General features: G+C 44.4%; 1 protein-coding gene across 1 annotated transcript in view; it reads left to right on the top strand.

Moving 5' to 3' along the window:
- The window catches only part of UNC13C (unc-13 homolog C), a 536,500-nt gene that overhangs the window by 419,033 nt on the left and 93,722 nt on the right, over positions 1–23,745 (top strand). Inside the window, exons 26-28 of the mRNA XM_083183881.1 lie at positions 9,202–9,290; positions 12,480–12,629; positions 15,683–15,806. Coding sequence (XP_083040007.1) covers positions 9,202–9,290; positions 12,480–12,629; positions 15,683–15,806 — 363 coding nt within the window. The remainder of the gene's footprint in view (positions 1–9,201; positions 9,291–12,479; positions 12,630–15,682; positions 15,807–23,745) is intronic.

The raw sequence follows: 23,745 nt of genomic DNA, 5'->3' as shown, positions 1-23,745 counted from the left end.
GACCGCAAGCGGAAAACACCGCACCGATCAGAATAAGGGCCTATGTGATGCGCGGGAGCGCGCATCGCATAGTACAGAAAGGAGCCGGTCCACAACGGACCGTGTATGGGCTCCTTTAGACTTCCACGTTTTTGCTGCGGTATACAATATTTGTGGAACCTTTTGGAACTTGAAAATGATACTTCGTTTAAAGGTTTTATAATGTATTTATTCTAAAGCCGACTGTTCTGTCACTTTCTAACCTCAGGTTTAAGCTTGTCTTTAATGTTTTAAACTAGAGATGAGATTTCTGAAATCCGGGCGCTACCAAACGGCAGGGATCTGATCTGAGATCTGAGCGCCATTCGGTAATTTCCACCAAGCTCGGCGTGCAGAACGAGGCAAAACGTCATCATCCCAGCGTCGGATTCTCGCGAGATCCGAAATCTATAGAAGTCCCCTGCACCCACCGCCATCTTGACTCCTGCATTAGAGAGGGTTGAGGGAGGTTGTCTCTGTGTATCTTTCTGGGAACCTGGGGTGGGGTGACGACCTGGTTGTAGTGGTGGTGTCCTGTGGTGTCCTGTCCAGTCCTCTGGTGCCGTTGCTGGTGTTCCCTGTGATGCTGTATAAGTCCATTCAGTGGTGTTGTGCTGTTAAATCCAGTGGTACTGCTGTTAAGTTAAGTAATACTGCTGTTAAGCCCAGTGGCACTGCCATTAAGTCCAGTTGTACTGCCATATAATTCCAGGGACAGTCCAGTCCATTGTACATTCAAAATAAATAAATAAAGGTTATTTTTTTTAAATCAGGCTTTGCTGTGTGTGTCTATGGGGTTTAGGCCGAGAACACTCTCCTGTGCCGCCCGCATACAGTATAATAAATAACCCCAAAATAAAAGGGTTATTTTAAATCTGTATAATTTTTTCAGGCTTTGCAGTGTGCGTGTGTGGTGTAGGGGCAATGTTCCCTCTAATGTTACGAAGGCTGTGTGCGGCAAAAGATTTTGGCTGTGCAACTTTGGAAGGAAATATAAATTTTTGTGCGTCACTTATATATCACTGGAAAACGACGTTCAGCATTTTTGTTAACTTTACTTCAAAATGATATTAAACATTTAAACATTTACAACATAGCACACAATGTAGTTAATGGGTGAAACACGCATTAATTGAGTCCACAACTGCAAAAAGGGACCACTGCTGCTTTGTGCGCTCTGTTGTAATGTATGTGCGCACGCTTGTCGAGTTGTGTGCGCGCGCACTTGCGCACAGCTTAGAGGGAACACTGTGTAGGGGTACACTCTCATGTGCCTCATATTATTATAACTCCAGAAAGATAATGGAGAACAAAAATTTGGAGGATAAAATAGTGAAAGAACAAGAACCAGCTCCTCCTAGTGCTGAAGCTGCTGCCACTAGCCATGACATAGAACATGAAATGCCAACAACATTGTCTGCCAAGTCCAATGCCCAATGTCATGGTAGAGGGCATGGTAAAATCCAAAATGCCAAAGTTCAGTAACACAAAGGAAAAAAGTAAATGTAAATGGTTTGAGAAGATACTTAAGTTTGCCAGTATGCCATTTACGACATGGAGTGGCAAGGAACGGCTAAGGCCCTGGCCTATGTTCATGGCTATCAGTTCAGCTTCACACGATGATCTAAGCCCTTCTCCCCCTGCTTGACAATTTAAGAGAGCTAAGCTGTCATCAAAAACATAGCAAAGTTCTGTGCCTTTCTAATGACATGGCATCACAAATCCCAAAGGAGAGTCCAAGGTTGTTGGTGGTTGCAATGCCTGACCTTCACACCAATGTACAGAAAGAGGTGGCTCTTTCCACCATTTGCAGCATGCCCTCTACATATGCTGGAAGGATCACCCACAGTCCAGTTCCTGAATTTGAGATTGAAGGTGTCAATGTTGTACACCAGCAGGAGGCATAGGTGTGCGCAGCACATTTTATTAGAGCGTGCACTGTCAAAGAGGTGTGCCTAGCACCACCTACTGGGCATGTCTAACGCCTCCATTGGGTATATCTAACGCCGCCAATAAGGCGTGTCTACCATCATCTATTGGCACTTGCTACAATATGAAACATCTCTCAGCTACCCCATAATCTCCTGCCTATTTCAGTTTTAATCTTCTAATTACTCTGTGTAATTAGAAGACACAGTAGATGCAAATAAAGTATAAATATAAATAAAACATATATTGATGACGCAGGTATGTAGTCATATGACAATGGTCTAGTACAAGTAACAGTGCAAAACACACATCATTAATTCATGGGCGCTTCTTTTAACAGATTACAGTTCTTAAAAGCAAAAGTCTTTGGTAAAAGGTATTGCTAGTATTGCTAACAGCAGGGAGGTGTTTTAATAAGGGTGGGCACATCAATAGCATTAGGGGGTGCCTGTACACTCAATATGTGCATGCCTATGGGAGGATGATATTGATGTAGCTGGCGCTGAGGAGGAAGTTAATGAGGAGGATGCTGATGGTGATATGGTTGGCTTAAATGAGGTACCAGATGAGACAGTTGTCACTGGGATGCATAAGGCGTCACCATGCCTGGGCAGAAGACCAAAAAAATCCACCTTTTTGGTCTGGAATTATTTTTATCCATATCCGGACAACAATTGTCTCACCATATGTAGCTTATGTAACGCTGTGATAGCAGGGGTAAGGCCATTGGTCATCTGGGGATATCCTCGCTTATGCGTCACCTGCAGTTTGTTCATTAAGTCACTGTTTAGTTCAGAAACTGTGGCTAGGACCGTAAGCAGTCCAGGGAAACCTAGAGATAGAGCCGGCCTCATTCTCCTGCCAGTGGCCACGCAGGAGATGCTCGGGCACCCCCATGGCTACGGAGCTGTCTACGGGTCCCTGCCTCCTCCCCCGGTGCCCCTCACCGCCCGCTGTCCCCCCTATCCCTGCCAATCTCTCTGAAGTGGAGACGGGCAGGGACCCGCAGCGGTTTTGTCCTGAAACTGGGACCCGCGTGCAGAGCCGAATTTCCCATTAGGCACGTGAGGCACCGGCCTAGGGGCGGCACATGTTTGGGGGCGGCACTTGGATGCCTGTGATAGTACTGTCAGCCCAAAATGTACCAATAACTGCAAAATATCCACTGTACTGTACTATATTCCATCTTAAATAGAGTGTAAATGGATAGGACATGCAGATACTGCCCCTGTAACCTGTCCTACTTAGTAAACATTATTGTTGTGCCTAGGGGTGCCCTCATCCCTAAATCCGCCCCTGCTCGCTTGCGTGTGAGATGCACGCACGTCCCAGTCAGATGGAGCGCCTCTGCGCCGACGATCGCCAGCGAGGACATACTGCCGATCCCCGGTCAAGGAAGAGAGGCGCTCCACCTGTAAATACCTTAATCCTGTTGTATCCAAGTGCCTGAAAACCAAGCCAGCAAGTCACTCGCCAATAACCTTTACAATCCGGATCGGAGGTAGTCCTGCAGGCCATGTCACTGGCATGACTGATGCCTCTTCTATCCCGGATTCCTCCAGAGGATCTGCGACCATCGAATGATGGGGGAGGTTCCCTGAGATGGAGGAGGCGTATTCCGTGAAAAATACACGTGCAGTCCGTTCGGCCAGCTTCTTACCGCGTACGGACGGAGTTGGCGATCCGTATGGAAGGCGGGGTTTCGCACGCACGGTCCTGGCCGCATAATCGGATCCGGCCGCACCGATCAGAATAAGGGCCAGAGAAACTGAGGGAATAATCTCTAAGTACCCCACTTAGACTCTCCTGGGGATTTGTGGTATCGAACAATGCCAGTAACATTGTGCGGGCATTACATATGGGCAATTTCCAACATGTGCCATGTTTTGCCCATACAATAAATGTGGAGGTGCAGCATTTCCTCAAAAGTGACAGGAGCATGCAGGAGATACTTGTGGTGGCCCGCAAAATTGTGGGTCACTTCCGCATTTCTGCCACTGGCTGCCGAAGACTGGGGCGACATCAACAACTCCTGAACCTGCCCTGCCATCACCTCAAACAAGAGGTTGTGAAGCCCTGAAACTCCACTCTCTATATCATGGGTCTTCAAACTGTGGCCCTCCAGATGTTGTAAAACTACAAATCCCAGCATGCCTTGCCACAGTTTTGCTATAAGGGAGTGTTAAAACTGTGGCAAGGCATGCTGGGATTTGTAGTTTCACAACATCTGGAGGGCCACAGTTTGAAGACCCATGCTCTATATCAGGCATTCCCAACCACGGTCCTCAAGGCACACCAACAGTGCAGGTTTTAGTGATATCCAGGCTTCAGCACAGATGGTTTAATCAGAATCACTCAGGTACTAATAAAGTCACCTGTGCTCAAGCCTGGAAATCACTAAAACCTGCACTGTTGGTGTGCCTTGAGGACCGTGGTTGGGAATGCCTGCTCTATATGATGCCTAGGATGGAGAAGCAGCAAAAAGCCATTGAAGTGTACACAGCCACCAACGACATAGGCAAAGGAGCGGGGATGCACCTTACCCAAGAGCAGTGGAGACTGATTTCCGTGCTGTGCAAGGTTCTTCAACCATTTGAACTTGCCACACTAGGGTTGAAATTTAATAGGAAGAGAGATTCAGAAAGTGATAGATTTGATAAGAAATCACCATTTTTTTAAAGTGGCAATCATTTACAAGTGTAAATGATTGCCCTTGTTAAAAAAAATATTGTGAGATTTCCAAATTATCTCACTTTCTGAATCTCTCATCCTATTCAATTTCACCCATGAAGTTAGTTCTGACACTGCCAGCTTTAAGGTGCCCATACACTAGTAAGATGTATCTTCAGATCTGGCTGGTTGGAACAAAAACATGGTTATGGATGAGTGACAGTTTTCCAGCATTTCCAAGCAAATGGTCAACTGTCATTTGCTCCCATCCATAACCATGTTTATGTTCCAACCAGCCAGATCTGAAGATAAATCTTACTAGTGTATGGCCACCTTTAGTCAGATCAATCCCCTGATCAGGCTGTTGCAGAAGCAGCTGGAGAAAGTGAAGGAGGAGCTAAAGTTTTGTGATTCCACAAAGCCTGTAGCTCTTGTGGATGAAGCCCTTCATATGCTTTGCAAGGATCAAGGGTGATTAGTCTATTAAAGTCAGAGGAATACATTCTGGCCATCTTCTCGATCCTCGGTTTAAAGAGTATGTTGTGTCTCTATTTTCAGCAGACACATGTCTACAGTGGTGCAAAGACCTGCTGGTCAGGAGATTGTCATCTGAAGCAAACCGTGACACGGCAATAGCTCCTCCTTCATTTTCTCCCACACCTGTGGCTGCAATGAAACAGCTCAGATTTCCTACCCAACCCACTGGCGGTTATGCAGGGCAGTCAGGAGCGAGTTTGGACATCTGGTCCGGACTGAAGGACCTGCCAACGATTGGTGACATGTCTACTGTCACTGTATACAATGCTGTCACCATTGAAAAAAGAAAATTACTTTGGTGACAGCATCCAAGTAGACATGTCAGAAAGTCTGTACCTGTACTGGCAGTTTAAGGGCCCCTGTACAAACTGGCTCTATTTTACCTGAGTTATCCCCCCACCAGCGTCTACTCCGAAAGAGTTTTTAGTGCAGCCAGGAACCTGGTCAGCGAGCGGTGTAGGAGGTTGCTTCCGAAATATGTAATGAAGATGATGTTCATCAAAATAAGGGTACTTGTGCAATATCACTGCGCCCGGCTAGACTATGTTGTCAGCGTAGCCCAACGGCTGCCTAGTGTAGTCAGCGTAGTGACTCCACAGCAGCCCTGCATAGTCAGCATACACAGCTTGTGCTGCCTGTGTCCCCAGGAGCCCTCCTACCCCCCACACAGACTCCGGCGCAGGCAGGGAGGCTTCCATCTCCCTGCCTGCCATCTGCCGCTGTCCCCCGGCTCCCTGCGACGTGCAAATTTATACCGTCTTGTGTACTGATTATACTGTACCTAGTGTATTTAAGTGTGTTTAAGTACTTAGTACTGACAAGGATACCGCTTTATGGACACAGTACCTAAACTGCGAAATTCATTTACTGTCCATCGGTTTGGGAATAATTTGGCAAATGCCTCCATTTCAAACCCCCACTATCTATGCCAGCCCAAAGTGTAGCGAGCGCAGACATTAGTGGAAATTAATGTTATTGAGGTTAATAATAGCGTAGCCTTTTCATACCCCCACTATCCACGTCGGCGTGGAGTTGAGAATTGAAAGTGTGGCGAGCGCAGCGAGGGGACGCGGACACCTGTAAAGCCCGCGAGGGGACGCATATACCTGTGAAGGTATCCGTGTCCCCTCGCGGGGCGCGCTGCACTCGCCACGCTTCGGGCTCGGTGGCTCGCTGCGCTCACCACACTTTCTATTCTCAACTCCACGCCGACGTGGATAGTGGGGGTATGAAAAGGTCGTAGGACGCATACCGCCGCCCCACGCGGGCTCGCTGCGCTCGAAACGCTTCGGGTTCGCGTTAATAGTGGGGGTGGTACAGCCTCAAAAATGACATTTGGGGGCCATTGAACATGTTTGATACTAATTTCAATGCATTTGGATGCTTTTCTGTTAAAAACCGCATGCGATCAAATCGCATGCAATCAAATCGCATGCGATGCGATTTTTTGATATGCGATGCACATCGTGGGAGCCGTGATAATCCACAAGTACCAAAAAAAACTATTAGTACATTTGTTGGGGACATGTTATTATGTTTCTACATTCATATTATATTTACCATGGATAATCTTTCTGAAAACCTAGAGATCCATCCTTTGTGTTATTATTTCATAGTTACCTACCCTCCCAGAAGCTTGTGAGGTAGTCTCCTGCAGCCCCAGAAGTGTAGATTGGCAGTACAGATGGTGTAATGTTAGCATTACTGCCTCACAGCACTGAGGTCATGGGTTCAATTTTCACCATGGCTCTAACTGTGCGGAGTTTGTATATTGTCCCCGTATTTGCGTGGGTTTCCTCCTGGTACTCCAGTTTCTACCCAAAACCCCCCAAAATATACTGGTAGGTCAATTGGCTCCCAACAAAATTAACCCTAGAATGTCTGTGTGTGTGTACATGTTGTAGGGAATATAGATTGTAAGCTCCAATGGGGCAGGGACTGATGTGAATGTTCAACTATTCTCTGTAAAGCGCTGCGGAATCTGTGTGCGCTGTATAAGAAACTGCTAATAATAATAATTATTATTATTATTATTAAATAGAGGACTCTCCCAGATCCCAGCACACCCTGCCTGCGAAGGGGCAGAATGAAGATAAAACTAGTTAAACCCTTCACCACAGTGCGGAGGGGGTGGAGCTATTTACAGCAGACATAATTTAGCCCCACCCCATACCCACTGCCCACAAACGTTTTCCAACTTGAGGACAATGCCCCCACTTAGATACGACGTGATGTTCTGGTAATCTTTGCTAAAGCATAATTTAGATAAAGATGTTTGGTATCCCATGGTTAGGTTTGACAGTCAATAGGTTGACAGACAAAAGGTTGACATGCACTAGGTCGACATAGCAATGGTAAACACATCGGTCAACACGTTTTTTCACTCAAATAACTTGGTTATACTTTAGCATTCCCAATTCCAATCTACATAGATCATATAGTGTGATGAGCTAAGCGAGCCATGGGAGAGTTATTGGGTGTTCATGTCCCACGTAGTCGACATAATCCAATGTTTACCCTGCACATTGTTATTCTTTAAAATAATAGATTTCCTTTCATTGAGATAGTTTAGGTTATACATATGGTAATATAATTTTTTTTCTTCAAAAGATTGGACAAAAATAATTGTGCCTTATACCTCAGTAATAATGACAGCTTTGCGCGTTTTGTCATAATTTTATTTCATACTTCATTTTTCACCTTAACCTTGCATCTATACACAAAAGCCTGCAGCCTGTGCCATATTTGTGCAGCCTAACTGACAACTACAGTATACATTACTGATAGTTAACATGGCCACATCTGGAAACATGCTTATCTATCTTAGGGAGCCGGCAGTGCCAACAGTTCTTCACTAGCCTCCTGGTGGACCCGGGAGAGTAAGCAAGTATATCTAACATACATTAGGTCCGTTTATTGTTATCTCCAACTAAATTACTTGTAGTTTTATGGTCTTAGGAGGAATTTAGAGCACCTAGAAGAAATCCATACATCTACTGGGAAAACGTATAAGTTCCTCACAGATACAGCTCTGGTTGGAAGTCAACCCATGTCCCAAATGCTGCAAGTTAGCAATATTAACCACTGTACAAACTAGTATTCGATTTTACCAAAACATTCCTGATCTTTTTTTTTCACTATAGAATTATTCAGGGTTGCCGACTTTACTATTCTCCTCTCCGAGAGAAGCCTTTGAGTTTCAGCAGCCGCTCAGGGGGCGGGGCTTAAGCATGACATCACTAAGCCCCGCCTCCATGATGGTTAACCAGCGCATTCACAGATCTCCATGGAGGAGGCGGGGCTAAAATGATGCGATTGGGTCATTTTAGCTCCGCCCCCTCCTCTGAGACCCGAGGATTGCGGCATTTTAATGCCGCGATCCGGGGGACAGCGGGGGTCCTCCCTGAATCCGGGAGGGTTGCCCACCCTTCCGGGGTACGGGGAGGGGGACCCGATTTTCGGGAGACTCCCGGGAAATTCCGGGAGGGTCGGCAACCCTGGAATTATTTTATTTATCTAGCTCCCCAAACGAAGCCAATAGCAAATGTATCCTGTCCTTCAAGGCTTTGGGGGAAATGTGGTGATCTATTTTCTCACTCTAGACATCATTTGTGTAATCTATTTCTGTAGTAGGGCTTCCATTCCATAACACCAAGCTTACAAATGCCATTACTTAAGCCAGGCACAGTGGCTAAGTGGTGACCATATTGCACTACTGTTAATATGGCAGACTGTACTGTACATCAGCTTCTGCAAAAGATTATGTATCCCGTGATGCTTAGCGAGAAGCTGCCTTCCTGTTGTACAGAAGCTTAAAGCCAGCATTCTGTTAAATATGTCATTCGCTGAAATTACTGGATAGGCCTAGAAATAAAGCTCTGTCATTAAAATGAAGCAGGTGACAGATGGTGCAGGCCTTACTTTTCTAATGCAAAAAAGTGTGCAGGAAAGACCAAAGAAAATGCTGTACTATAAGTGGTAGGCAGGATATGAGATGTATTTGAATATTTGGACTAAATAGATGTATGTAAATGTTCCTCTCTGCAGCTGGATCCTGACGCCAGTGCGATGCTGAAAGATCTGCAAGTGAAGCTAAGTTCAGTGCTTGACGAGCTCAGCTGCACATTTGGGGCAAGGTAAATGCAAATTCTTAAAATATGGAAGCCATAAAGATGCACTGGTTTTTGATTTACTGTCTTATGTTTATAATGTAGATAAAAAGAGACTAATGTATGAAAATATCAATGTTAGAGGATTATTCATATTAGCCATATAAAGCCGTTCCCAGACTACAAAATATATAGTCACACCTTGAATCCTGTCCATCACCACACAACTGACCCGAAAGGGGTGTACACACAGGCTGATCCTGGGTGATTTTGACTAAGCGATTTGGCTTATTCAAAATTGCCCAGTCGCTGCCGGAGATAAGCCAGCGGCCATCCCGAGCAGCAGCCCGTGCGTACAGCCGAATAGCACTGCAGCATCTAGCAGGAATATTCTTGCTTGTGGGACCGCACATTGCTATTGCCCGCAGTGTACACACAGGGCGATTCAGAGAAACATTCTAAGCGATTTTGACATTGTAGTCAAAATCACTTACAACAATCGACCCATGTGTACACAGACGGCTTTAGAATGACAACTCCCGAGCCGCCGCAAAACATCCTCTGTACTAACGCCGGAGTGAAGGTGTAGGGGGGGGGGGAGCTCCTAATTATTTGTGGTGGGTTTTGCTGGGGCAGGACAAACCTGCCCTGGTAGGTTTGTCCTGCCCCAGCAAGACCCACCACTCAAGGGGTTAATATCTCTCAGCAATACAGTATGTTGCCCGGCTATATAATGCTCAGTCTAATGGCTTGATAGCTCAGCAATATATTGCACAGCGTACTGGCTTAATATCTCTCAGCAATATATTGCACAGCGTACTGGCTTAATATCTCTCAGCAATATATTGCACAGCGTACTGGCTTAATATCTCTCAGCAATATATTGCTCAGTTTACCGTTTTCTTCAGTGTCCAGCGATTTTGGCTGAAAATTGCAAGCAATCCTGTCTTATTCTGTCTCTACCTCATTTTGACTAGACCCCTCATTTTGACTAGACCCCTGCAAGTGTCCTGAGGCACCCCAGGGAGCCACAGCACAGTTTGTGAACCACTGCTCTAGTGTGTTATCTCTCGCAAGAAAGTTTGGGAACCACTGGTCTAACCTGTTTACTGAGCTTTGGGGCATATATAATAGGGTTTTTTCAAAGGGGATACAGTCATTTGGTCTACAGCAACTTGGTCGACAAGCATTGGGTCGACACGCAACAAGGTCCACAGGCAGCAAAGTCGACATGGGTCTAGGTCGACAGGTCATTGGGTTGACACAATCATTAGGTTGACATGGGCAAGGTCGACAGTCAAAAGGACGACATAGGTTTTTCACTGTTTTTTGAGCCAACATGTGCAGACAGGTGGTATTTTATGCCCTACCATCCACTAGGGTGTGGTGGGAGAATAAAATTGTGTGCCGAGCGTAGTGAGGCACCGTGCCCGAAGCATTGCGAGGTGATGCGGTGCACTTCAAACTGTGTACATGTCGACAGTGTTGACATTCAGGTCAAAAGACCGTGATAAACCCCATGTCGACCTTTTGACTGTCGACCTTGCCCATGCCGACCTAATGCTTGTGTCGACCTAATGTCCTGTTGACCTAGACCCATGTCGACCTTGCTGCCTGTTGACCTAGTGGTGTCAACCCAATGCTTGTCGACCTAGTTGTTGTAGACCGAACGATCCACACCCTTTCTAAGTGGCAATCATTTAACCAACCTGGTTTTGCTTTTTCAACAATTGACACTGGTTTTGCCTTGTGTATGCTTTAATAAAACTTCCCAGATCGTCCATCATCCCTCACCTCGGCCAAACTTGGACCCTATTGCAATTTTTCCCCTTTGTCTATCTCTATACCGTAATCCCTGTATCTAATCCACAAGCAATGATGCCATTATTTCTCATGTTTGCATGGAATCTGCATAGACCATTCTCTCGTGCAGTGCCCACTTTCCCATGTCACCGCATGGGCAGTGTTGGCATTGCTATGCCGCTGGCTGGGGGGCACAGGTTTATGGAATACCTCTAGCATCAATGCAAGAAACATGTTCACCGTCACAATGTTGTCACATGTAATAAAAACAATCCCGATCACTACTCGTTCTTGTGATTTATTTGGGCCAATACCTCTTGGACTGTTGATATAAATTTGACTCTTTTTTACAGTATAGAAATATGTATACGCACACCATAGCAGACTTTGTTCCATATGTGTCTTCTGATAAGTACGAAGCACTGCTGTACTGTACACAATACAAAGCCCTAGTTGCTGATTGACCATTACTGAAAGCACAATGTTTAGGACTTGGATCTAATGAATTTTTTCTTTCTACAATAAAGCTTTGTACAAAATAGCTAAAGGCAATAGATAGTGTTAGCTAACAGGAAAAATAATAAACCCTTTGAGTGCCAAGTGAATTTGTGAAAAATGGTGTGAAAATTGACAAGCAAACATTTTTATTCATCAAAATAACCGGTAATAATGTTTACCTTTAATAGGAAATATAATTTTTTTTTTATAACAGATGTGAGCGCTGCTGCCAATTTTAGCCTGTATTTTGCACATCTCTTACAGAGATGTTGACATTGAAAGAGTTGATCTACCTAAAGCTGTGTACACACGGGGGAGATAGGTGCTATAATCGCTGGGAATATGGTCGCAGGCGACCATATTGCCAGTGATTGGGAGTGTGCCCTGGCGATAAATCGCCGGGTGCGCGCTCCCGTTTTCTGCCCCATTGTAATCGCTGGTCGCAGGAGCTTGCTCCTGCGACCAGCTAATTACCTCTGCGGCTCCCCCAGCAGAGGTTCGTTTTCAACAGCGACCATCTCTGGTCGCTTGTTGAAAAAGAGACACTGAGCAATATATTGCTCAGCAATATATTGCAAGCAATATATTGCTAGCAATATATCTCCCCCCGTGTGTACGCACCTTTAGAATCAATGCATCTAGATGTCCCTGTATATAAAGAAACTAAAGCACACAGACCTGATCGCAGGTTCACATCCAAGAGAGTTGGATTACAGCAACATCAAATGTACAGATTCTGGAGATTGGGGATTCTCCACATAGATAATGAATAGAGGGGAGATGTGACAGAGAAAAATAAATACTTTGCAGAATTGTTCTTTAAAAGATGCACTTTACTAAGGTGGCTGACAAAGCTAATCAATTGAAAAAACTAAAAATATCTAAAAATGTAATTGGACTTTCTTCTTTTTCTAGTTTCCAGAACATAATTGAGGAATGTGTGAGACAAATGAGTGTGGAATTAAATCAGATGAGAGGGAATGGAAATGCATCCACAAACAGGAACAGTGCAGCCGTGGATGCTGAAATCGTTTTGCGCCCATTGATGGATTTCCTAGATAAAACGTTAGTATTGAACATCCTGTGCTCGTGTGCGATCGACTGCAATGGAAACTATTTAAATCTGGTCTCTTTTAACATGGTGAAATATATGGTTGTGGTATCACTAAAGCTAAAGGGGCAAATTGCACGCAAACAAAACGGAAACATTGCTAAACATAGAGGCGCATCTATCCGGTAAGATTGCTCAAACTGCAATAATAGTGGTACATTATATACTCAGTTACTAATTAATAATTAGTGATCCAAAAATAAATAATACTACAAATGTAATATTTTTATTATGTAGACATAATCATTATTATAATTATTATTAGTGGGCAGATATTAATAACTGTGACAATAATAGTTAAAATAATCTAATAGCCACCCTTACTGGATAATTTATGAGGCACAGAATTAGTTCCTAAATCATTCATTAATATTAATGTAGGCACATCTAGTCCTGTGCTTCACTGATAGTAGTCTAGAACTGTTATACAGCAGGTTCATAACGAAGTGCCAACTAGTATGAAAGGCTGAGGGGGTATGACCTGTATTTGGATTGCACTGGGATCTCTTAGATGTCCCTAAACTCATTGAGAGCTCAGTTTTTGACTCCCTCTTCCATAATGTCATAATGCTGAGGTGGGGCTCATTGTGCATTTGTACCTTGCTGCAACACTGGGTATGGTAGTGAAGACCACAAGCTGTTCATAAACTGGAAACACCGGCCTTATTCTAGTTCACTCTTTCTGATAAATTCCTTCTTAGATGGACAAAACCATGTGCACTGCAGGGGGGCAGATGTTACTTGTGCAGAGAGAATTAGATTTGGGTGGGGTTTTACTTCAAAGTGAGATCTATATTGCAGTGTAAAAATAAAGCAGCCAGTATTTACCATGCAGAGAAACAAAATGACTCACCCAAATCTAATTCTCTCTGCACATTTTACACCTGCCCCCCTGCAGTGCACATGGTTTTGTCCATCTAAGAATGATTTTGTCAGAAAGAGTGAACTAGAATAACCCCCTTTTTTTTCATATACAGTATGTGCTCAGTATCAGATCCTCTAGTACTATTCACAGTCATCCGTTCTGATGCTGTGCAAGCATAGAAGTCTCTAGCTAGAAACTGTTTTCTCTACAAGCAGTCTTCAGTAAAAATGTGTTAAATTGCTCCTTTGACAAAGTGCATTAAGCGATTGTTATCCCTGGCAACTTCTCGAGGCCTGTGCTGTGCAATACAAACGTTCTTCAATTTGTATTGAAATATGCTGAACTTAAATTGTGAAAATGTTAAAACGAGACTTTACGGTGCATACACACTGTAGATTTTTTTTGACCAATTTTGTTAAAAGACATTTCCCTTGAACCCAGTGTCCTGGACTAAAGATGTTGACGAAAGATATTGACGAAAGACGAAAGATCTAGCTACAGTTTATAGCCTCTTTTTGAAAGATATAGAAATTGAGCTGCATGCACAGTTGACAAACAACCTTGATGAACAACTGGCGGGAATGCGCATCATCATTCGTCGTTCGTCACAAACGCACTGAAATATGTTTTGACCAATTTCGTTCAGAATGGCCGAAATGAACGAAATTGGTCAAAAAAATTGTACTGTGTGTATGCACCTTCAAACTGTAGCTAGATCTTTCGTCTGTCGTCAATATCTTTCGGCAACATTTTTCGTCCAGTTCAAGGGAAATGTCTTTCAAAAAAATTGTACAGTGTGTATGCACCTTTACAGTGCAAATGTCCTTTTGTGACATCTCAATGTTTGTATGAATGCACCTGTTATATACAGGGAAGAAGTGCATTGAGCTGTGTGTCAGTATGGGAAGACCTGGGTGGGTTCCCAACTGAATTTATGGCATAAAAGTGTGTATAGTAGTTATACAGTACACCCACATATACCAATGATATTCCAATCTTTGGGGATGTAAATAATTAAATAAGATTAAATGTGCATACACACTGTACAATCTTTTTGGCCAATTTCGTTGAAAGACATTAATGACCAATTTCACTTGAACCCAGTGTCCTGAATGAAAGATGTTGACGAAAAACAATGAAAGATCTAGCTACAGTTTATAGGCTCTTTTTGAAAGATATCCAAATTGAGCTGCATGCACAGTTGACGAACAACCTTGATGAACAACTGGCAGGTATGCACATCGTAATTTTGCCGTTCATTGCATTCACACTGAAAGATATTTTGACCAATTTCGTTTAACATCAGGAAACTGGGTTCAAGGAAAATTGGTGATCAATGTCTTTCAACGAAATTGGTCCAAAAATTACCTTGCCTTGACTAATTTAATCAGAAGTGAGCATTTTGGCCAATAAAAGAAAATGGTAAAATACTGTACTCAAAAGTACAATGCAATAAAGAATGATCAATGTGCCATCACTCTAATAATGAATAATATGTAAGAAATTCTAAACTCTGAAAAGATAAAAAAAAATTAAAGGAGTAGGGGACACAAATAGGCCAACCAAGGAGGGGGTAGCTAAACTACCAATATTGTATGACCACAGTGGCGTTGGTGACAAAGGGTGTGCCCAAAAAAAAACACATGCTTCCACTCCAGTGTATGCCTTACATCCCTGGGAATGCCCCTACAGACTCTACATGATGATGTGAGTGCAGCACTCGGCTACCATTCACTGTGGAAGAGGTGCAGTCCAGCCTCAGCTAGTAATGCAAGTGTATGACCACACCATGTCCAGTGGCGTACCAGTGCTTCACAATGGCATAGCATCTCCACAGCAGACCAATATGCACAAGATTCGGCCGTGTCTACTTAAAATACTTGGAACAAACCTAATGTGATAGCAGTTTGTGTGTTTAAACTGATATTTCAATACAATTGCAATGCATGTTGGGAATAGAACCTGCGAAAGTTCATGAAGAGCTCTTTTATGGGGGTATTTTTAATATCTGGAATGTAGATACACCGCTTGTTATGGTTCCATGTGGATAGTTAGGCACATTTGCACAAAATTAAAAAGTTGTGTAGCAAACAAATGAAAATAAAACATTGCTCTTATATTTTTTTAATTCTGATATTTTAGGTTATCGGTCTCAGCAAAAATATGTGAGAAGACTGTTCTGAAACGTGTTTTAAAAGAGTTATGGAAGTTGGTGCTTAATAAGATCGAAAAACAGATTGTTCTTCCCCCTCTGACTGACCAAACAGTAAGTTATCTGGCTTACTACATAATGGCTTTCTATAGGGTTTCTGGTTTTCATTGCTTTTTTTTTTCAGAGAATTTGTCTTTATTATTCCATGTTTTCTTTCACAAAAAAAGTGTTGTTTTTAGTGTTAAATTGGATTTCCACCCCATTCCTGCCCACTTCAATTTTTGGTGTAGATAGTCCTTTGCATCATTTTCTGTTCCCCCCAAAATTAATCCACTTCCTCTGCATTCGCTATGCCCCTACCTGGAGGAGGGGGTTCTGTTGTGGAATGGCAATATATATTATCTATAAATATAATATATATATATATATATATATATACTAGGTGATTCATCGCGCCCTACGGGCGCTCTTCACACCGTCGTAAGGGGCTGCGCCCCCTTAATTTGTGAACGTTTGTATATGAGAAATATGGTTAGAATTGTATGAAAGATGCCCTGTATTGCAACTTAGGTGTCCGCGAATCGCGGGAGGGGGGGTCGCGGAGGGTGCCGCGAATTGCAGGAGGGGGGGTCGCGAGGGGTGCCGCGAATTGCAGGAGGGGGGGTTGTGGGGGGGTGGATGCTGCGAATCGCGGGAGGGGAGGGATTGCAGAGAATCGCGGGAGGGGGGTCGCGGGGTGGGTTGCCGCAAATCGCGGGAGGGGGGTTACGGGGGCGGGGGTTGCGGCGAATCATGGTAGGGGGGGTCGCGGGGGGTGTGCCGTGAATCACGGGAGGGGGGGTCATGGGGTGGGGTGCCGAGAATCGCGGGGGTGTGTGTGCCGTGAATCGCGGGAGTGGGGGTTGCGGGGGGGGGGGGTGGTGGGGGTGTGTGTGACGCGAATCGCCACAAGAAAAAATCAACACAGAAAGGTCAACACATGTAAATGTTGACATAAGTGTGGCACTTCATTGGTGTCCATGTCGACACATGAGAATGAATATGAAAACATTCAAAAAATGAAAAAAAAAACTTCAAAAACTCATGTCAACCTTTTTCATTGTCGACCATAGCCATGTCAGTGTTTTCCATGTGCAATTTAATTCTGGAGCTGCCGCGAATCGCGAGGGGGTGCCGCGAATTGCGGGAGTGGGGGTCGCGGGGGTGGGTGCCGCGAATCGCGGGAGGGGGGGTTACGGGGTGGGGGTTGCGGCGAATCATGGGAGGGGGGGTCGCAGGGTGTGCCGTGAATCACGGGAGGGGGGGTCACGGGGTGGGGTGCCGAGAATCGCGGGGGAGGTGTGTGTGTGTGCCGTGAATCGCGGGAGTGGGGGTTGTGGGGGGGGGGTGACACAAATCGCCACAAGTAAAAATCAACACAGAAAGGTCAACACATGTAAATGTTGACATAAGTGTGGCACTTCATTGGTGTCCATGTCGACACATGAGAATGAATATGAAAATATTCAAAAAATGAAAAAAAAAACTTCAAAAACTCATGTCAACCTTTTTCATTGTCGACCATAGCCATGTCAGTGTTTTCCATGTGCCATTTAATCCTGGGGCTGCCGCGAATCGCGGGGGGTGCCGCGATTTGCGGGAGGGGGGGGGTTGCGGGGGGTGGGTGCTGCGAATCGCGGGAGAGCGGGGTTCATGGGGGTTCCGGTGGGGGGTTGCCGCGAATTGCGGGAGGGGGGGGGTCGCGGGGGGGTACCGCGAATCGCCGGAGGGGGGGTTGCGGGGGGTGTGACGCGAATCGCCACAAGAAAAAATCAACACATGTAAATGTTGACATAAGTGTGGCACTTCATTGGTGTCCATGTCGACACATGAGAATGAATATGAAAATATTCAAAAAATGACAAAAAAACTTCAAAAACTCATGTCAACCTTTTTCATTGTCGACCATAGCCATGTCAGTGTTTTCCATGTGCAATTTAATTCTGGAGCTGCCGCGAATTCACGGGGGGGGGGGTGCCGCGAATTGCGGGAGGGGGGGTCGCGGGGGTGGGTGCCGCGAATCGCGGGAGGGCGGGGTTCACAGGGGTTCCGGTGGGGGGTTGCCGCGAATTGTGGGGGGTCACGGGGGGTGCCGCGAATTGCGGGAGGGGGGGTTGCGGGGGGGTGTGACGCGAATCGCCACAAGAAAAAATCAACACAGAAAGGTCAACACATGTAAATGTTGACATAAGTGTGCCACTTCATTGTTGTCCATGTCGACACATGACAATGAATATAAAAAAATTAAAAAAATTAAAAATAAATCTTCAAAAACTCATGTCAACCGTTTTCATTGTCGACCATAGCCATGTCAGTGTTTTGCATGTGCCATTTAATCCTGGGGCTGCTGCGAATTGCGGGGGGGGGGGGGGGGGGGGCGCGAATCGCGGGAGGGGGGTCGCAGGGGGGGTGCTGCCAATCGTGCAAGGGGGGGTCGCCGGGGGGTTCTTTTTGCCGCGAATCGCGGGAGGGAGGTCGCGGGGGGGTGTTTTTTCCGCGAATCGGGGGGGGGGGTCACGGGGGAGGGTTTGCCGCGATTCGCGGGAGGGGGGGGTCGCGGGGTGGTGGTTATGCCGCGAATTGCGGGAGGGGTCGTGGGGGGGTTCTTTTTGCAGCGAATCGCGGGAGGGGGGGTCGCGGGGGTGTTTTTGCTGCGAATCGCGGTAGGGGTGGTCGCGGGGGAGTGGGTGTTTTTGCCGCGAATCGCGGGAGGGGGGGGGGCGCGGGGGGGGAGGTTTTGCCGCAAATCGCGGGAGGGGGGCGCTCACCTGGTGGCTGTGGAGTAGCAGTGCTGGGCAACATGGGAAGGCAGTGGGTGTCTGGCACTGTCTGTGGGCTCACTGGGCTGGTTCTCTGTCACATACCTCCCAACATGACCCTCTCCAGGAGGGACACAATGCTCTGTTTCTAGACTTCACATTAATGTATGATTGCCATCACCTGTTTTAAACAGGTTAATTTCTCAGAAAGGTGTTCAGCACAGATGAAGGCAATCACACATTAAGAGGAAAGTCCAGGAACAGAGCGTTATAGACACAGACACCCACTTTGAGTGACAGATGTAGCCAAATATATAGGAGATAACAATACGTGGAGAAGCAGGCACTCACCATAGGCAGCTTTTAAGGGTTGAAGCAAAATTTATTCAGTCATAGCTGTGGTCGACGTTCCGGTCCTCGACTGGGACCTTTGTCAAGACAACAATATCCAAAGGACTGGAGGCACCAGGCAGTGTGTCTGTGTCACACACTGCCTGGTGCCTCCAGTCCTTTGGATATTGTTGTCTTGACAAAGGTCCCAGTCGAGGACCGAAACGTCGACCACAGCTATGACTGAATAAATTTTGCTTCAACCCTTAAAAGCTGCCTATGGTGAGTGCCTGCTTCTCCAAGTATTGTTATATATGGGACTGAGTTGCCTTTAGAAGTGGAGCACCGCAGATTTGAACAAGGAGTCTATTGAGTGCGGTATCTCACACCTACTATATATATATATATATATATATATATATATATGTATATGTATATATATATATATAATATAAGTGATAGAGAGAAGTACGGAGGACATTGAGCAGTGGTGGCTCCAGAGGTCAGACTGCCTGCGGCACAGTTCAAAATTCAGTTGATGTTTGGCAGTGTTGGGGTGGCAGTTGGTGTGTCTCCCCATTTTGAGTTTTGGACTATGATTGTCTATTGGAGTCACTACTGGTGTAACATTTCATATATAACAATAGCTAATGTTTTGCTCCTCCAGTTATCCCATCTCTTTGCCAAGCAAATTCTTGCACATTGTTTTAAAACTCTTTGCCCCAGTGCAGATCAATGCAAGTGTCATGATGGTATTTTGATGTGGGTATACTGACCATTGGGATCCTGGCAGTCGACAAATCATACCATTTGTACATGTAATCTACTGTAAGCCTCTGTTTGGGTCATGTATGAGATACTTGATGCCAAGGATACCTATTGGGATCCATTGCACAGATTCCTAGTAACCTGAGAGCTCATAGAGAATATTCATGATGATTTCCTCACTTCTGTGTAGATTAAAGGTACACATTAAACTTGCATAATAAACATGGAGATTTACCAGGTTATTGGTGTGATAGTTGTTCTCAGCAACACAATTCTTCTTTGCTTTATTTTTTACACAGCTATGCAACAGTTAAGGTGCCCATACACTAGTAAGATTTATCTTCAGATCTGACTGGTTGGAACAAAAACATGGTTATGGATGAGTGGCAGTTTGTCAGTTTTCCAGCATTTCCAAACAAATGGTCAACTGTCATTTGCTCTCATCTATAACCATGTTTTTGTTCCAACCAGACAGATCTGCAGATAAATCTGCGTGTGTATGGCCACCTTAAGTTTAGAATTATGGCAATAATGAGCACAGCATGAATTGGGTTATTCAGTTAGGATAACAAGAGCAAAATCTTTCTCTAATGGGCAAAACCATGTGCACAGCAAGTAGGGCAAATATAACTTGGGCAGAGAGAGAGATAGATTTGTGTGAGTTATTTAGTTGCTGCGCAGAGTAAATACTGGCTGCTTTAATTTACACTTCAATTTAGATTTCAGTTTGAACACCTCCAACCCAAATCTAAAGGCCCATACACACTGGGCGACTTTGAGCTGAAAGTCGCTCAAAACACCCAGTTTGATGAGCAGATACCAGCCAATGAGCGGCTTTGAGGACGGCTTTGCCTAGCGCTCTCTGCGCATGTTATTTATGCCACACATGTATTGCACATGGTTTTGTCCATTATTCTTTTGATAACCATGCTGAATTATTCCCTAAGCCAACAACCGATTCAGGATATCCATTAATTGGAAATTTGCTTCTTAATACTGCAACTCAATATTTCTATGCAGATTGTGCCTTGCAGGCAGCCTATCTCATGCACAGATATCACACTTAGGGTAATCTATCTCTGAGATAGTTAGACACTGTGACCTTTTGGAAACAAATGGCAGTATGTTCTCAAGGCTTTGTTCAATAATTTAAACATGGAGCCTTGTGAGAGAATGTTGCTCACACAACCAGCCAATGGCTGGGTAGCACATTTCAGCAGCAACATGCCTTTAGCGTTTTGAGATCACACTTTGTTCTTCTTACATATTGATACATTCCTTTATTCTGTTATGTATTAGTTCAGTCACAGGGGACTTGTTTCAGGGGCATGACACTGTATGTGACACTGACTGGCAGATCATAGCATTACCCAGAATCATAGTGTTTACTTTACTGAAATTGACATTTCACACTAAATATATTACATTGTGCTATCATCTTACATTTCTGAAAATGCAATGATGCATGTTGAGTCATCGTTGTCAACTTCTGAAGTATTTCTAGTAATATTGGTATTTCAGTACTGTCACTCTAGTACCTCCTAGTATATGCTAGTAAGGCCATTGCCAAGGTGTAAATACAATTTTTATCAATTAAATCATGTATGGCTATGATTATGATTAAATTAAGGACAGCATAGACAACCTGGGATCCCAAAAAATGGGTGTGCAATGGTGCCCCAGTGGACTATATATGTATGTGTATATGTATATATATATATATATATATATATATATTGTATAGAAGGCATCTGAAATATAAACCAATCTGCAAATACATTTTATAATGTCATTGTTTCCCCATGAGCTTGCAACGTGTATTGTTATTGATATTAGTAGACGGAATGGTTACTTACAGTATGTAGATGAAGGGTGTCCAAAGTTAGTTCTTCTCATGTACCTTTAACAGTTCATATTTTCCAAATAACCATAGTAGATTGCAAAAGGTGTCATTTAGTAATAAGTACACTGGCACACCAGCTTCCAGATCTCGAAAACTTGAACTGCAAGGAATCCTTGAGAAGTTCGATATAGATGATGTTTATAGTCGTAATGGAACATTTGTATATCTTTCTGTCAAATGTACATTTTTACTATGGTTGTTGAGGTGCAATTGGCAAAGAATTATGAACTGTAAGATACCTTGAACAGGTTGTAAAGTGCTTTTCTCACTCCACATATTCCATAAATACATCTAAAGGCCTATACACACTAGAAGATTTTCATTTCCAAAGACTTTGCCAAAATCTATGAAATATATATCTTTCACCAAAGTAGTGCGTACACACTGAGCTATTTTCCCCAAAGAACAAGAGATTTTCAGGAGGTGAAAGACTTTGCTGAAAATCTTTTATAAAAAAGACTATATACATATTGGGCTGGGTTAGAATTACATGGGTGGGAGCAGGGGCATTCAGTTCTTTTCTTGGGGCCTGATTCAGAACTGATTGCTGGGCTGCGTATATTCGGAGCCCAGCAATCAGGTAAATGCCGCCCTGCCCAGGGAAATCCCACCCATGTGCATAGCCACGATTTTATTTGCAGACGTGCACGTAGGGAGAAATCCATGCCCCTTCGCCAGCAATGTATACGCTACTGCCATAATAAAATGATCATTACCACCTTTGTGTTGAGAGATTCACGGATAGTGGCCCACTCCTTGCCTGGCTCCTTGACCCACCTTATGTTTTTCTTAATTTTTGCTAAAATTCTATTCTTGATTTTGCTCACCGTATTGCCCATTACATGTTATGCCACACATCATAATGCCCATTACATGTTATGCCACACATCATAATGCACATTACATGTTATGCCACACATCATGTGCCCAGTACACATTATACTACACACCATGATGCCCATTATGTCACATACCATAATGTCAGGGCTTCATGCTCGATGCCAGGGGCTGCATGCTCAACGCCAGGGGCTTCATGCTCGACGCCAGGGGCTGCATGCTCGACGTCAGGGGGGGATGAAGTGCTTGTTGCAATGGGGGAGTTTAAGAGCGTCAATAGTGGCAGCCCAGCCGAGAGTATACAGTACATTGCTGCCATAAAAAATAGTAATTGATGCCCAGTGGTGCCAGTAATATATACATTGCTGGCAATGTATATATTACTGCCTTTAAACATTGGTGGGAAGCGGCTGCATGTGTATACTCCACTCTGTGGAGCAGGGGAGGGAGCGTTCAGATAGCCGGGGGCGTTCAGTGGGGGGCGGGGTACTCTGCCGTGCTGTGTGGCCGAGCGGGGGAGAGGAGTCTGTGTGGCGTGCAGGAGTGCAGCCAGCGGCGTGGGAGCGAGGTGGGGTGAGTATATGAGCAGGGGGAGGGAGCGGGCAGTCAGCTGGGCTGAAAGTCTGTCACCTTTCAGCCCGGCTTCCGTACACATTTAACGATGATGGCTGAAAAACCAGCCATCATCGCTAGATGTGCTGGTAAAACCAGCAGACTTCCTACCTCGGTAGCGATGATGTGGGAGCGCGCATCATCGCTTGTCCGGGATCTCTGGTCCATACACACTAGACGATTTTCTGCTGAATATCGTCAAGTGTGTATGGGCCTTAAGGCATTTTCTATACGAAACATTTTGTAAAATAAGGTTGAGTGTTAATCCAATAATTTACTGGACCATAATTATGTGGAGAAACAGTTTTTATTTTCTGTATGCATTTCTTATAGTCTGATGATTACTTTGTAATCTAGAAAAAGAATCATAGTCATGCTACTGTAACATGGTATGTATTTATACAATTCCAATCTAAACAGTGTGAATAATCTGGGAATGGTATACACAGGTCCCCGCCAAGTACCTGGAGGCTGGGCAGTGACATCAGCAGGGTGCTCCAATCCAGCACCAACAGGTTAACAGTCAACATGGGCCGAGAGGCCCAAACTGGAGGTGTGGCTTTCAGGTGGTGTGGGTACATGATGTATCTAAATTTTTAGTTAAGTACCAGTCCTTCTATGGAGAATAATATATAATTATTCAGATATAAATATTCCATATTAATTTAGCAGCTATTATTAGAATGCTTTGCACTTTTTAAATCTGCGAGAAAGTGTAATTATCTTGGCATTAAAGACAGCTCGTTCGTGAGTTTAAAATATATAAATATATTTTAAAATCATAATTATTACTGACATGCTTTTT

The sequence above is a fragment of the Crinia signifera genome, chromosome 4 (genome assembly GCF_055691185.1).
Source record: "Crinia signifera chromosome 4, ASM5569118v1, whole genome shotgun sequence".
NCBI lineage: Eukaryota > Metazoa > Chordata > Amphibia > Anura > Myobatrachidae > Crinia > Crinia signifera.
This window is presented reverse-complemented; position numbering and strand designations above follow the sequence as displayed.